Source organism: Coenobita brevimanus, chromosome 44 (assembly GCF_032717465.1).
Source record: "Coenobita brevimanus isolate Jiangsu-jjx chromosome 44, ASM3271746v2, whole genome shotgun sequence".
Lineage (NCBI taxonomy): Eukaryota > Metazoa > Arthropoda > Malacostraca > Decapoda > Coenobitidae > Coenobita > Coenobita brevimanus.
Genome location: NC_136997.1, coordinates 8,853 through 22,500, shown reverse-complemented (window position 1 = coordinate 22,500; position 13,648 = coordinate 8,853). Strand labels below are relative to the sequence as shown.

Below are 13,648 nucleotides of genomic sequence, written 5' to 3'. Positions count from 1 at the left end.
AGTCACCCTATCCTCTGCCAGTTCGCTGCCCTCCCCCCAGCTCACACCCGAAACAAATCGCCTCCAAGTCACCCTAACCCCTGCCATGTCACTGCCCTCCCCCCAGCTCACACCCCAAACAAACCGTCTCCATGTCACCCTATCCCCTGCCATTTCGCTGCCCCTCTCCCAGCTCACACCCCAAACAAATCGCCTCCATGTCACCCTATTCCCTGCCATTTCGCTGCCCTCCCCCCAGGTCAATAAAAAAATGGTGGTGTAATTTAGCCGTGCTTCTTGGCCTGTACTGTATACCTGTGGGTGAATATCTTTTCCGTGATAATTGTGTAGTTACCAAGTGTTTAGCTACATTTGACTGATGCAAGTACCTGCCAGGGTTGATGACAGCCAAGCATGTACTGTACTTTGGTGTAGAAGTGGACTGACTTAGCATTACTACTGAATCCACACACTTTGTATTGTTTATAAAGGCTCCAGCAGCAATGCCTCAGCCTTGGTCACCTAATGGCACCTCTACACGCTGCTCAATCTCTGGCAGCCTCCCTATTCACTCCCTTACCCCTAATGTCACACTGTCAGTACTGTATCATTTATAAAGGCTCCAACCTGCTTCAGTTCATCTGTCTTGGTCACCTAATGGCGGCTCTCCACCCAGCTCGATCTCTGGCAGCCTTCCTGTTCACTCCCTTACCCCTGATGTCACACTGTCAGTACTGTATCATTTATAAAGATTCCAACCTGCTTCCATGCGTCAGCCTTGGTCACATAATGGCGGCTCTCCACCCAGCTCGATCTCTGGCAGCCTCCCTATGGACCTTTACCCCTGATGTCACACTCTCAGTATTTATCATTTATAAAGGCTCTAACCTGCTTCAATGCGTCTACCTTGGGCACTTGATGGTGGCTCTCAATGCAGCTCGATCTCTGGCAGCCTCCCTATTCAGTCCTTTATCCCTGAGGTCACATTCCCAGCACTGTAGTATTGATACAGGCTCCAACATGCATGCGCTGGTCTTGGTCACCTAATGGTGGATTTCCTGCACGCTGCTCGATCTCTGGCAGCCTCCCTATTCAGTCCTTTATCCCTGAGGTCACACTCTCAGTACTGTATTACTGGTATAGGCTCCAACATGCATGCGTTGGTCTTGGTCACCTAATGGCCACTTTCTACGCTGCTCGATCTCTGGCAGCCTCCCTATTCAGTCCCTTATCCCTGCCATATTTTTATTCAGGTTTTAACACTCTTAGCCAATTTAAGGTAAAATATGATAAGTAAAAAAGAAGCACTAGGTTAAGTAGCTACAGAAGATGTGCTAGGAACCTCTTAAACTAGACTCATTTTACTCTAACCTGGCCTAAAATTGGCAGCTGCGTAGCGGCTGTAAACATGATTGGTTTTGGGGGTGTGCAGAGAAGGAATGCAGTGCCAGGAGACGCGACACTCGCACAGGTGAAGAGTGCTGTGAAGCGGCTGAAAAATGGGAAAGCAGCTGGGGTTGATGAGGTGTATGCAGAGATGATTAAGTGTAGTGGAGAGAGTGGAATGAAGTGCTTGTTGGAGATATGTAAGAAGGCATGGATGAGTGAAACTGTGCCAACAGAGTGGAAAAAGGCTGTGATTGTACCCCTGTACAAAAATAAAGGAAAGCGAAGTGAATGCAAGAATTATCGTGGCATAAGCTTACTGAGTGTGGTAGGAAAGGTATATGGAAGAATTATTACAGTGAAAGTAAGAGAGATATCAAAAGTCCTTGTGGGTGATGAACAGGGTGGAAGGAGACTTGTGGATCAAATATTTGCAGTGAGACAGATAAAGGAGAAGGCTTGTGAGAAGGATTATAAGGTGTTTATGGCATTCTAGGATCTGAAAAAAGCATACGACAAAGTAGACAGAGAAGCATTGTGGAAGGTTTTGTGCATGTATGGTGTAGATGGTAAGCTGCTAGGTGCTGTTAAGAGTTTTATGATGGTGGTGAGGAGTGTTTAAGGGTAAATGGGTATCTAAGTGAATGGTTCACGATCGGTGTGGGTGTGCGACAAGGATGTATGATATACCCATGGTTGTTATATATATATATATATATATATATATATATATATATATATATATATATATATATATATATATATATATATATATATATATATATATATATTATATGAATGGGGTGATGAGAGAAGTAAAAACACGAGTAATGGACAGAGGGCTGGCGTTGGTAATGAATGGTGATGGATGGAATATCTCATATTTGTTGTATGCTGATGATGCAGTGCTGCTTGCAAGTACCGGACAAGAACTTGGTAGTTTAGTGCAGAGTTTTGCTGATGTCTGTGAGCGTCATGTCTTGGGAGTAAATGTAGAAAAAGTAAAGTGATAGTTACTGAGAGAGAAGGTGACTCCCAGTGCAATATTACAGTGAATGGAGAGAGACTGGAATTGGTGAGAGCTCAAATACTTGGGTACAGTGATAGAAAAGAGAGGAAAATGTGCAAAAGAAGTGGAAAGTAGAGTGACACAAGGAAGGAAAGTAGCTGGTGCAATGAAGGCCTTGATAAGAAACAGAGGCTTGGGTGTTGCAACTGCACGAGGCTTACATGAAGGAGTGTTAGTGCCAAATTTAACATATGGATGTACGACTGTGGTGTGGCATGCAAATGAAAAGTCAAGAAGACAGCAGTGGAGATGGGACTGCTGAGGAATGTATGTGGAGTACAGAGGGTGGAAAGGATACGAAATAATGTGATTCATGGAAGTTGCGGAGTGAGGAAGTCGGTGGACACCAGAATCGAAGAGAGTGTAATGAGATGATATGGGCATGTGGAGGGAATGGATAACAATAGAGTGGTGAAGAAGGTATATCTGAGCGAATTTGAAGAAGGGAGGAGGTGAGGTAGGTCAAGGAGAAGGTGGAGAGATATGGTGGATGAGTGTGTGAGGAAGAGAGGTTTGGAAGTCGTTGAGGCTAGGGACTGACAAGAGATCGAGCTGGTTGGATGAATGTTGTGAGGAGAAGTGCATGATCAGGGATTTAGCAACCCTTTATAACGTGGCAGCGTCCGGATTGACTCAATCCGATATGTTTATGTGAAGCTACAGAACGTATCGAATGTTTTGGGGGTATCAGATAGAGCCGGGATTCCGGGGGCCTGAATGATGAGCGAATGGAAGCGAGGCCCATTGGTCTGGCCAAATTTGGGCTGTCTGGAGATTGCTACTCCTCACCCTGTCCTAAGGTGGGAAAGGAGGTCCCAATGATGATGATGATGATGATGATGATGATGACGATGACGATGGTGGAGGATGATGTTAGCCACAAAGAAGTGCTATGGAAAGGATGTAGAGCCATAGTACTGTCTTTTTATGATGCTAGTCACAAAGAAGTGCTATGGAAAGGATATAGAGCCATAGTACTGTCTTTTTATGATGCTAGTCACAAAGAAGTGCTATGGAAAGGATATAGAGCCATAGTATTGTCTTTCTATGATGCTAGTCACAAAGATGTGCTGTGGAAAGGATGTAGGGCCATAGTATTGTCTCATTCTGCCACTGAACTAAGAAACAAGCTGAAAAACTGTGAAAATCTTGGCCAAGTTAGAGTGAAAAGAGTATAGTAATATTGGTAGTATCCAATGTTTGGTTACCTACTGCCAGACGCCTTGATCCCGTAAGGGGTGGCCACAAACAAATCACCATCTTCTCCCTGTCTGCCGCCATTGCACGGCCCTCCCCCCAGCTCACACCCCCTCTCACATATACCTCTCTACTCCATTCCTCCATCTCATCCTCAGCTTCTCCCCCTGCACCTCACTCACATACTCTCCTCGTTAGTCTCTCACAAACTGATATATATTCTGAGGCTATGGCAATATATTGACGCTGAAAATGGTTGGAGTAAAGACGCTGAAAGAGGTGAAGACATGGCCGATAATGAGAAGTTGAACGAGGAGCAAAGGTGTGGACAACGAGTGGCAAACAGGTTGATGTAACTGCTGTCGTCAGCGGTGTAAGTCAGCCTTCAAGGTACGACCAACTTTCTTTTTACTATAATTGACACGTTACTTTGAAAAGAAGCTTTATCACCTCAAAACCCAAGTTAATTTAAGGGTGAACAATGGAGATAGTATATGACAAGCCTTTCCTGGCCCCATAAAGTTGGTCTGAGGTGCTGGGCTGGAGTCTTCCTCTAATTTGCCTCAACATAACCAGTTCTGGATTACTTAGTCAAAAGGATCAAAGCAAATGACTCCAGACTTGTACAAAAAATACCCACTGAGGTTGTTCAGTGCCCACTGAGGTTGTTCAGTGCCCACTGACGTTGTTCAGTGCCCACTGAGGTTGTTCAGTCTCACTGAGGTTGTTCAGTGCCCACTGAGGTTGTTCAGTGCCCACTGAGGTTGTTCAGTCCCCACTGAGGTTGTTCAGTCTCACTGAGGTTGTTCAGTCCCCACTGAGGTTTTTCAGTCCCCACTGAGGTTGTTCAGTCTCACTGAGGTTGTTCTCCAATGAGGTTGTTCAGTCCCCACTGAGGTTGTTCATGGTACAGCTGATGCCTTGTATACACTGATAGGTTGTTGTGGGATCAGCCCCAGTCTTTCTGGTCAGACCCATCAACCACAGACAAGTAACCACCCCTGCAGGGTTATCACATGCAGTGTACTGGTATTCACTTGTGGCTGACAGTGCCTCACCACAGCCATACACTGGGAAAAGTGTGGTTTGGTTTATGGGTGGATGCCACATTTGCATCCACCCATTTAACGGGCACTGTAATATGGTTACCACCCAGCGCTGTAAACGGTTTACTGGGTTACAGGGAACCATCAGATAAACACAACAAAACTTCTTCCAACTGCTGGGCACAAAAACTAATGCCATTAAGATGTGTAACACTGAATCTGTGCAAGTACTTTAATAATAATTTTCAGTTTATTTATTCATGGCAGTCAGTGGCATAAAATACACAGGTGGTTAATGTACTATGCTAACCTAAGGGGGTCAACAGGCTGACCCTGACTGCTGCCGAGGAGCACCGACATACTGCCAAGCCTCACCCAGGCTGGAGTGAGGCGTAGGCACAGGGGGACACACCGCCTAATCTTTACCCCGCTGAGTTTCAAACCCTTGCGGGTCTTGCACCACAGTGTGCTTTGAGTTACACTTGACAAGGGAAAGCTCACCTCACCCACACAAGCAGTGCGGTCTGAGTGGGACTCAAACTCAGGGCACTTGAATTGGGAGTCCAGTGCTCTATCAACCGCACCACCATGTGTATACTTGTGGGTGAATTTCCTGCCACATTTCACTGATGGAAGTACAGTAATCCCTCGATTATCCGACGTAATACAGCCAAAGGCATGTCCACAAAATGGACCCGTCCAGATAATGGACTTCTCCCCTGGCCCCCCTTCACACATAACCTAACTTTGAAAGCCAGTGTAAAAGGCCACTACAGTACATCGTACAACACTTGTTCCTGGTGTTTAACACTACTCTGTCTAGTCAAGCAGACCTATAAACCACAGCCAAGCAATTACCAAGGTTAAGTAAACCCATCAACCACACACAAGCAATCACCACTGCAGGGCCATAACCTTTAGTGGCATGAAAAAAGCATGAAAAAACGGCTACACAAGAAAAATGCAGTGGGCACACAAAACATAATGGTAGAATGGAATAACATCATTGTAAAACAGAATCAATCATGGTACAGTGCAGTAAGCTAGAATAAAATCAAGAAGAACACCCATGATTCCTGGCAGGGTGTCGTGCTGAATAACCCACTAGCTCCTTGACTCTGTTGCACTGCAACTGGCAATTCTGTTGCACTGCACTGTACATCCAATGTGGTCTAGTGGCGTACCCTGATGCACTGCACTGTACATCCTGATGACCTTAGTTGCAGTCAGAGTCAACAAGGAGCTTCGGCAGTTGGTCCAGGGGAGCAACTGTGGTATGTGGTGATGGACTGCTAACTTCAGGTAACTAAGAAGACAACTGCAAACTCACGTCCAGGGGAGACACAATGGCTGACGATGTGCTGGGTTGTGGTTTCTTTGCTGAAGGTGTGGTTTGACGCTGTGATGGTGGCAGAGCAGAGGTGGACTGGACAGGGGTCAGAGGCCTGAAAATGGAGTCGATCATGGACTGGCAATAGGAGCGATGATTCAGGTCTCGGATGACTCTCTGCCACACAGAACGCCGATCCTCTACAAGGTGAAAAGGCACCATCTCTCTGCCACATTCCAGGTGCTCAGCATACTCATGCACCTGCTCAAGATGTGCCCGTAATGTGCTCAGGTGGGGGATGGCTGGAATAATGTAGTTCTCCGGGTCATCCTTGTCATTCTTGTCACTCTCTTCTGGTCGGGCAGCAGCAACAGAAGTGGCAGTCTCGACATCAGACATAACCTGAAAGCCGGAATTGCCCCCATCCTCATCTAACCACTCCCACACGTCATCAACATCCACAGCCTCGCCTGCATTACAAAGCTGAGTGTGGAAGTCATCCTTGTCAAAGCCCAGAAAGTCGTGTCTGCTCTCGTGTCCCTGAGGGAGACAAGACCAACCACTTTCTAGGGTTTTCACAGAGACTTCCTTCCATGCACTTGCTCAGCTGAACACTGCAGACTTAAGGCTGTAGCACCGCATGTTTTCCAGTGCCCTCTGCCCTCGTGTGTCCAGCCCCTGACTCTGCTTGTCCTCGTCCTCAAGAACAACCATCACCTCATCCATGAATCTCCATCGCTACAGCCTCTTCGTGGCCATGGTAACAGCCTGGTCAATCAGTTGAATCAGAGCAGTGGTATTAGGTGGTAAAAACAAGCACCTAATGTGACCGTCATCTGCAACCAATTCCTTCTGGAAGGGATGCATGGGAACATTGTCCAGTAGAAGAGCCTTTACCTGGTCACAAGGGATTTCAAGTTCCTCTGTTTGATAATGGATGACCTCCTTGACAAAATGCCTGTTGAACCAATCTGTGAAGATCTTGGAGGTAAACCAGGCTTTCACAGAATGGTACCACACAACAGGAAGGACAACCATTAGCCCACAAAGGCAATGGGGCTGCTGTGCCTGACCAGCAATAACGGGCATCAGCCAGTGCATCCTGTTAGCACCAGCACAGTGTAAAGCAGATACCCATTGCTTAGACAACATGTGGTCAGTAGTCCATGAGCCTGAGTCGATATCGGTACCATCTGGTGGGGCAAATTCTAATTGATATTTTTGAATTCCCTCATGTCCTTGATTAAAAATTTGAAATGATAGCAGTCGCAGATGAGTAGCTTTTTATGAGTAATTGGCCATATAAAAATGGCCGCCCCCTTAACTGATAAGGGTCTATAACTTTACTTTTACTACTGGTAGAAACATGATCTTGGTGTTTAAACTTATGTTATGGAGTATTTCCTAGTCCCTGGTGGCCACTACAAATGCCTAAGAGAGTCGGCCATCCTTATTTGACTGGAAAAATTCAAAATGTTGATTATAGATACTTCCAGATACTCGGTGCTTTCAACGTATAGTTGCTAAACTGAGAATGTACAACTAATTTGTATCTTTCACTTTCAGGTAGCTTGCATGCTTAGCTGTAGAAATGGACAGTGAAAGGACATTGGATGTAAGTCAAGCGTCAAGTTATGGTGGTGGTGATAATGCTTAAGATGGACCGGGTCCTTCAAAACGTGCAAAAACTGTACCAGAATGCATTATACATAGCAGTACTTGTGATGAAAAACTGACCCTGAATCTCTCTTGTTTGAGGGACATGAACTCATGGAGCACACTTCTTAAGGCAGCACAAATAAAGAAACATCTACCAATTCTAAACATTGCCCAAGAAACTCCAGAGGGCATCATTCCAAAAATTCACTACCATAGGAAATGTAGAAGTCTGTTCACAATGAAAAGGGACCTTCAGTCGAAACAAAGTACAGAACAGGCATCCAGTGACAAGGAAAAATTTGAAATAAAAAAGACTCCAGAGGAGATCAATGACAGTATCTGAAGAGTCTAGAATATACAGCAAGGTCTGTATCATATGTGAAAAGGACAAATTTATGCCAGGCAGCCGGACAAGGGAGGGACTTACACAATGTGTTGAGCTACGGTCAGATGATACTCTTAGGAACACAGCAATTTCCAAGCAAGACAGCAGGATCCTAGCCTTATTGGCAAGGGCTTTAGTAGCAGCAGATGGCCACTATCATAGATCATGCTACAGAAGCTATACCAGAACAAGGCCACAGGTAATTCCCATAGAAACAGACTTAGAAGAATATCCAGGTGTAATGAAGGAATCCTTTCAGAAGTTGTTTGCCTATATCAGAGAAGATGTTTTTGAAAACCCCAGGGTAATTAAGCTGACTGAGCTTACGACAAAACTGACCTGCTGGATGCTACATGAGGGAGTTCATAAGGTGGAAGATTCTACAAAGAAACATGTCAGAAGATATCTTGAGACAGAATTTGGAGAGAGTCTGCATTTTGTACAAGATGCAAAGGGAAAGGTCCTGGTGTACCCTGATAACTTGTCCCGAAATGCACTAGTCAAGCAAAATGTCATTCTGATGGACACAGTAGAGGACCTGGAATCAAAATGCGACATTGAAGGACTCTTGAAAAAGTCAGCTCACTTGCTTCATAATTCGATAAGAAAGCATAGTGTGTCCATATCTTGGCCCCCACTTGCATCAGAACTGAACAATTCTTCAGCTTTTATTCCAAGCAACCTAAAGGGATTCTTGCAACACTTAATAGCAGGGCCTCAGGATGAAGCTTCCCTTTCTCAAAGAATTCAGCGCCTCATTGAATCTGTAGGCCAAGATATTGTCTATGGGGTGACCTGAAGACAGCTTAAGCCACCAAAACATCTAATTAGAACAAAGAGCATATCGAAATTTCAGAGAGGAAAGGCTACAAAGCAGTCCACCAGTCAAGAAATTCCACGACCCTCTGCCCAAACTGAACCTGAAGACATTTGCCAACTTGAACAAGAAAAAGAAGACAAATAGCAACACTCCAAAGGAAGTAATCATGAAAGCTGACCGAAATCTATTTGCTCACATGGTACTCATTGCTCAGAGCAGAAGTTTGAATCTGCAGGAGGTTTTTCAGTACCCACTAGGCCCTCTTCCATGGTCCCTAGCAACAGCAGATGGTAGCCTCAGAAAGACAAATAAAGCTGCACTGGCCAAAGAGCTACAGAAGAATGTCTGTCCAGCGGAATGTGTGCCAGGGAAAGCTGCTTGTCTTATTGATGGTATGGCCCTGATCCAGAAAATAAGAGGCACCCAAAAACCCTTGCTGAAGTTGCTGACCATGCTCTTTCCATTGTAATTGCAGAAGGTGATGATTCTCCACGCATTGATGTTGTATTCGATGTGTACCAAGAAAATTCCATCAAAGCTGCTGAGAGAGTTCGGCGAGGTGAGTCTGAATCTACCCAGTTCAAGAGCATCTCACCTGGCCATACCATCAAACAATGGAGAAAGTTCCTTGCCAGTTCCAGAAACAAGGAAAACCTAATCAAGGTCATCACAGATGAGTAGAAACATCCAAGACACCAGAGACGGTTTGTTGGCAAAGTCATATATGTCACCTGTGGGGAAACCTGTTATCGACTGACTGAGCATGGTTCCATGGTAGTGGATGGATTAAAGTCCACTCAAGAAGAAGCAGACACACGACTTCTTCTTCATGCTGCCCATGCAGCCTCACAGGGCTATACAGCAATGAAGGTTGTATCAGATGACACAAACATTCTAGTGCTATATGTGGCCTTCTCTAGTGATATCCCAAGCAGCATCTATATAAAAAGTGGTACCAAAAACAGAGTAAAGTACATAGATGTTACCAAAGTTGCAGCCACACTTGGACCAGACAACACAAAAGCACGTCTGGGTCTTCATGCCATGACGGGCTGAGACACTGTGAGTGCCTTTGCAGGAAAGGGGAAGGTCTCTGCTTTGAAACTAATGAAAGGTAACACAGAACACCGAGAGGCCCTGCAGAGGGTTGGAGAGGGCTGGAACCTAAGTCAGGAGCACTTTCAGAAGTTAGAGGCCTTCACGTGTCACCTGTACAGTATCCAGGGAGCAACTAGAGTGGATGAGCTACGTTACCAAATCTGTTGTGCCAAGAAAGGAGAGGCTGAATCCTGGCAGCTACCACCGTGTAAATCCGCTCTGTATCAGCATTGTCAGCGTGCTAACTATCAGGCAAGAGTGTGGAAGCAGTCATTGGAAAGATGCCCAACTATTCCTCCCCCAACAGGAAGAGGCTGGTATACAGAGAATTTGGATAACAATGAGCAACTCATGACTGATTGGTCTGATGTTCCTGCTGCCCCTGATGCTATTCTGGAACTACTCTCCTGCAAATGCTCACGCTCATGCAAGAATCCAACATGTCCATGTCTTGCGAATGGATTGCCTTGTTCAGAACTCCGCAAGCTACAAACATGTAGCAACCAAATACAAGTTAAGATTATGAATGACAACACTGAGGATAGCGATGATGAAGCACATGACGAATGGGTGTAATATTTTCAGAATTTCTTTTTAGTTTTTACTTACATTCACTAGAATGAACACAAACAACAAGCAAATTACATACTTTTCAGATTATTTCAATGAAGTCTTTGCTTTGTCAAGTGCCAAATAGCCGGGTGTGGCTTGGCGCTATAGGTATATCCATTGTAATAATAATTTGCTTAGTCTAAATGTTTAGTCTTCTATTCTTTCACTTAGGAACCTTATGGACGATCTAGGGAGATATGTGTGACTGTATATTGTAAAGTAGGTAGCCATTTTGACTGATTATTATTTTCATATGTATTCAGACTGATAATTGTATAATTTTTGTATTATGGTGATAGTTTGATGTATATTTCATACACAAGGTATTTACAGTTCTCATACCAGAAGCAGTTTTGTTACACAAGTTTGTTTTATAGATAAATGTGTTATATATTGTTATATAGATAAATGTGATTGAATACTTTCAGTATTAAAGGTTTGAAGGATTATTTTGTAACTCTACTGATCATTACTTACCATACACCCACACCGCCTCGGAAAAGTTTGATTATCAGTACCATTGAAAAGTGGCTCTTTATGAATAAAAAGCTACTGCTTTCGAAGTGCTATCATACAAAAATGAAAAGTAGAGACATATTGCTATTTTAAAATGCACGACAGAAATTGCCCCGCCAGATGGTACCGATGGTCAAATTTCTGGGACCAGGCTCAAGGCCTACAGGTACATGCTTCTCCTTCTCATCTACCAGAGTGTCTGTAGGCACTAAGTGGTGGAAGAGGCCAGTTTTGTCAGTATTATAGATCTGACCGGGCGCAAGACCCTCCTCAGTCATGCCTACAGTAACAGTATCTGATGCAATTCCTCCACCCCCTCCTCACTGGCGTCAACAGCTTTGCCACTGGTTGTACGATTTGTACGGCCATGTTGAAGGTTGACCCTGAACTATCAACCTTCAGATGCCTTGAAGTCAGGGACATTGTGAAGGTGGGCAATCTTCCCAACAGCGCCTTTCAACTTGGTACCACGCACTTGCACTCCTGCAGCCCGTTGCTGGCAGTACCAGATCAATGTCGAATGGTTGACACTGGTATGCTGAGGATGCCCATAGCCTTCCGTATGGCATTGCGTCTGTTGCTCTTGCCAAAGTCTGCTGTGTACTGGGTTAGTTTGTCACGGGATTTCCTGATGTCATGCAGGGTTCAGCGGACCAGGTCGTACTTCTTTAAGATGCTGGGAGTCGACTATCCCGCATCAATCTAACCGAGGATCTCTTGCTTTTTCTCCAAAGTCATCACTACCCTCTTCCTTTTCTGTGGTGGAGGGGCCATCATTACACACCCTAGGAAGAGGCATGCAAGGAATAGCAAGGCCTGAAGCAGGTAGAGAACAACCACAAAAAACACCACGTGTGCCACCATAACAACTATACAGGAGGAGCTGTTCACTACACGGTCAACATGTGGGAACATGGGAAGGGCCGAGGGGGTCTCTAGCGGACACTGGGTGAACTACCAGCCAGACACCGCGGCGCCACTGGGCTAATCCCTTCCAGCCCAACAAAAATGTTCTTGCAGCCATAATTTCCACCTGGATGCAAGCATTTTATCTGGATAAAATGGAAAAATGTACATATAATGGTTTAATACAGCCAGACAACAGCGTCTGGGTTATGAATCATTTGGATAAATGGGGCATTACTTAACAACGTGAATGAGGTCACAACCAATAACTGCTTTGAACTACAGAATGACACTGCCATTACAGACTATTGTGATGAAACTCAGTGATAAACACTGCAAACACTGAGGCATTACAAGTCTACTGATGCTGAAGAACAAACAGGATGTTATGTAAACACAGCAAACACTGAAGCATTTCAAGTCTATTGATGCTGAGGAACAAACAGGTTGTTGTGCAACATAAAACGGAGGTGAAATGCATTAAGGAAGAAAAGTTTGGTGATGACATAAACGCTGGTGAAGAAAAGTTGAATGAAGTATAAAAGCAATGATGGGGGAGTGAGTCAGTGGTTTGACGTGCATAGGAAACATGCAGCTGGACACAGTATAGCACAGGCAAGATAAAAATCAGTGGTGTATGTGGCTGTTAAGGAGTAAGAGTCAAACAGGTGAGAGAGTTGATGGTACATGTCAGAGTGGTGGAGTTACCTGCAGTGTGTGGGCGTGGGGGGGTGGTGGCTGATCCTGAAGGCAGTGCATGTATATCTGGTCATTTTCTAGGGTTATCCTGGAGGACCGGATGCCACCTTGGTCTTCTTGGACGGCAAATACCATGCCATCCTGCACCAGCGTCTTGATGCGCTGATTCATCTCCAGTAGGTTCTCAACCTGTGGGCAGTACCATACATTAGTATATATAAACAGCATCCTTATATTTTTTTTAATGTGTCCGACTCTGGGCATAGGCTTCACAGCCTGCTCTCAAGGCTCAGTAGTCCTCCCTCATACCATACACCTCTACATGTCACCACTTCGGCGCCAACACCCACCATCCATATTGAATACATGCTAGGGCTGTCTCATGCAGGACTGGTGTATTGGTATTAGCTGGGGTATTTTTACGACCTGTCGGCGGGTCTTCTGGTAGATCAGTAAAGTCTGTTTTATGAAATCCAAATCCTTAAACTGTTCCCTGCTCCAGGGGATTTGAACCTGGGCCTTGTAGGACTGCAGGCTACCTCTCTACCGATTGAGCCACCGCCTCTACATGGGACACTATCAGTACATTCTTATGGAAACTGTCAATATATTACTACTTGAAGGCAATACTGGTGGGGGAGATGTGAATAGCTACGGTAGCGGTAACTTACTGTTATTTGCTGTGGCATCTTTGTGATGGTGTTGATCTTGTCCATGATGGTGGAGGCCGGGTCTGGGTGTGGTGGAAGGGCGGGTGTGTGTGGCATCAGTCTCTGCTGCCAGTGCATCCAGGGCCGTCCTGATGGCCTCACGCACCTGTCCATACTAACACAAACATTAGTGCTGGAGGCTCTGCCAACTATGTGCTAATGTAGCTATCACTGAACACTTATGGCTGGTACAACCAGCGTTGTCAATCCTCTTTTTCCTTGGTGTGAATCCCGTG

General features: G+C 45.1%; 1 protein-coding gene across 1 annotated transcript in view; it reads right to left on the bottom strand.

Moving 5' to 3' along the window:
• LOC145398120 (uncharacterized) overlaps positions 1-12,873 on the bottom strand; it is a 17,975-nt gene extending 5,102 nt beyond the window's left edge. Inside the window, exon 1 of the mRNA XM_080271073.1 lies at positions 12,712-12,873. Within this exon, the coding sequence (XP_080127199.1) occupies positions 12,712-12,873 (162 nt within the window). The remainder of the gene's footprint in view (positions 1-12,711) is intronic.
• Positions 12,874-13,648: the final 775 nt, after the last annotated feature.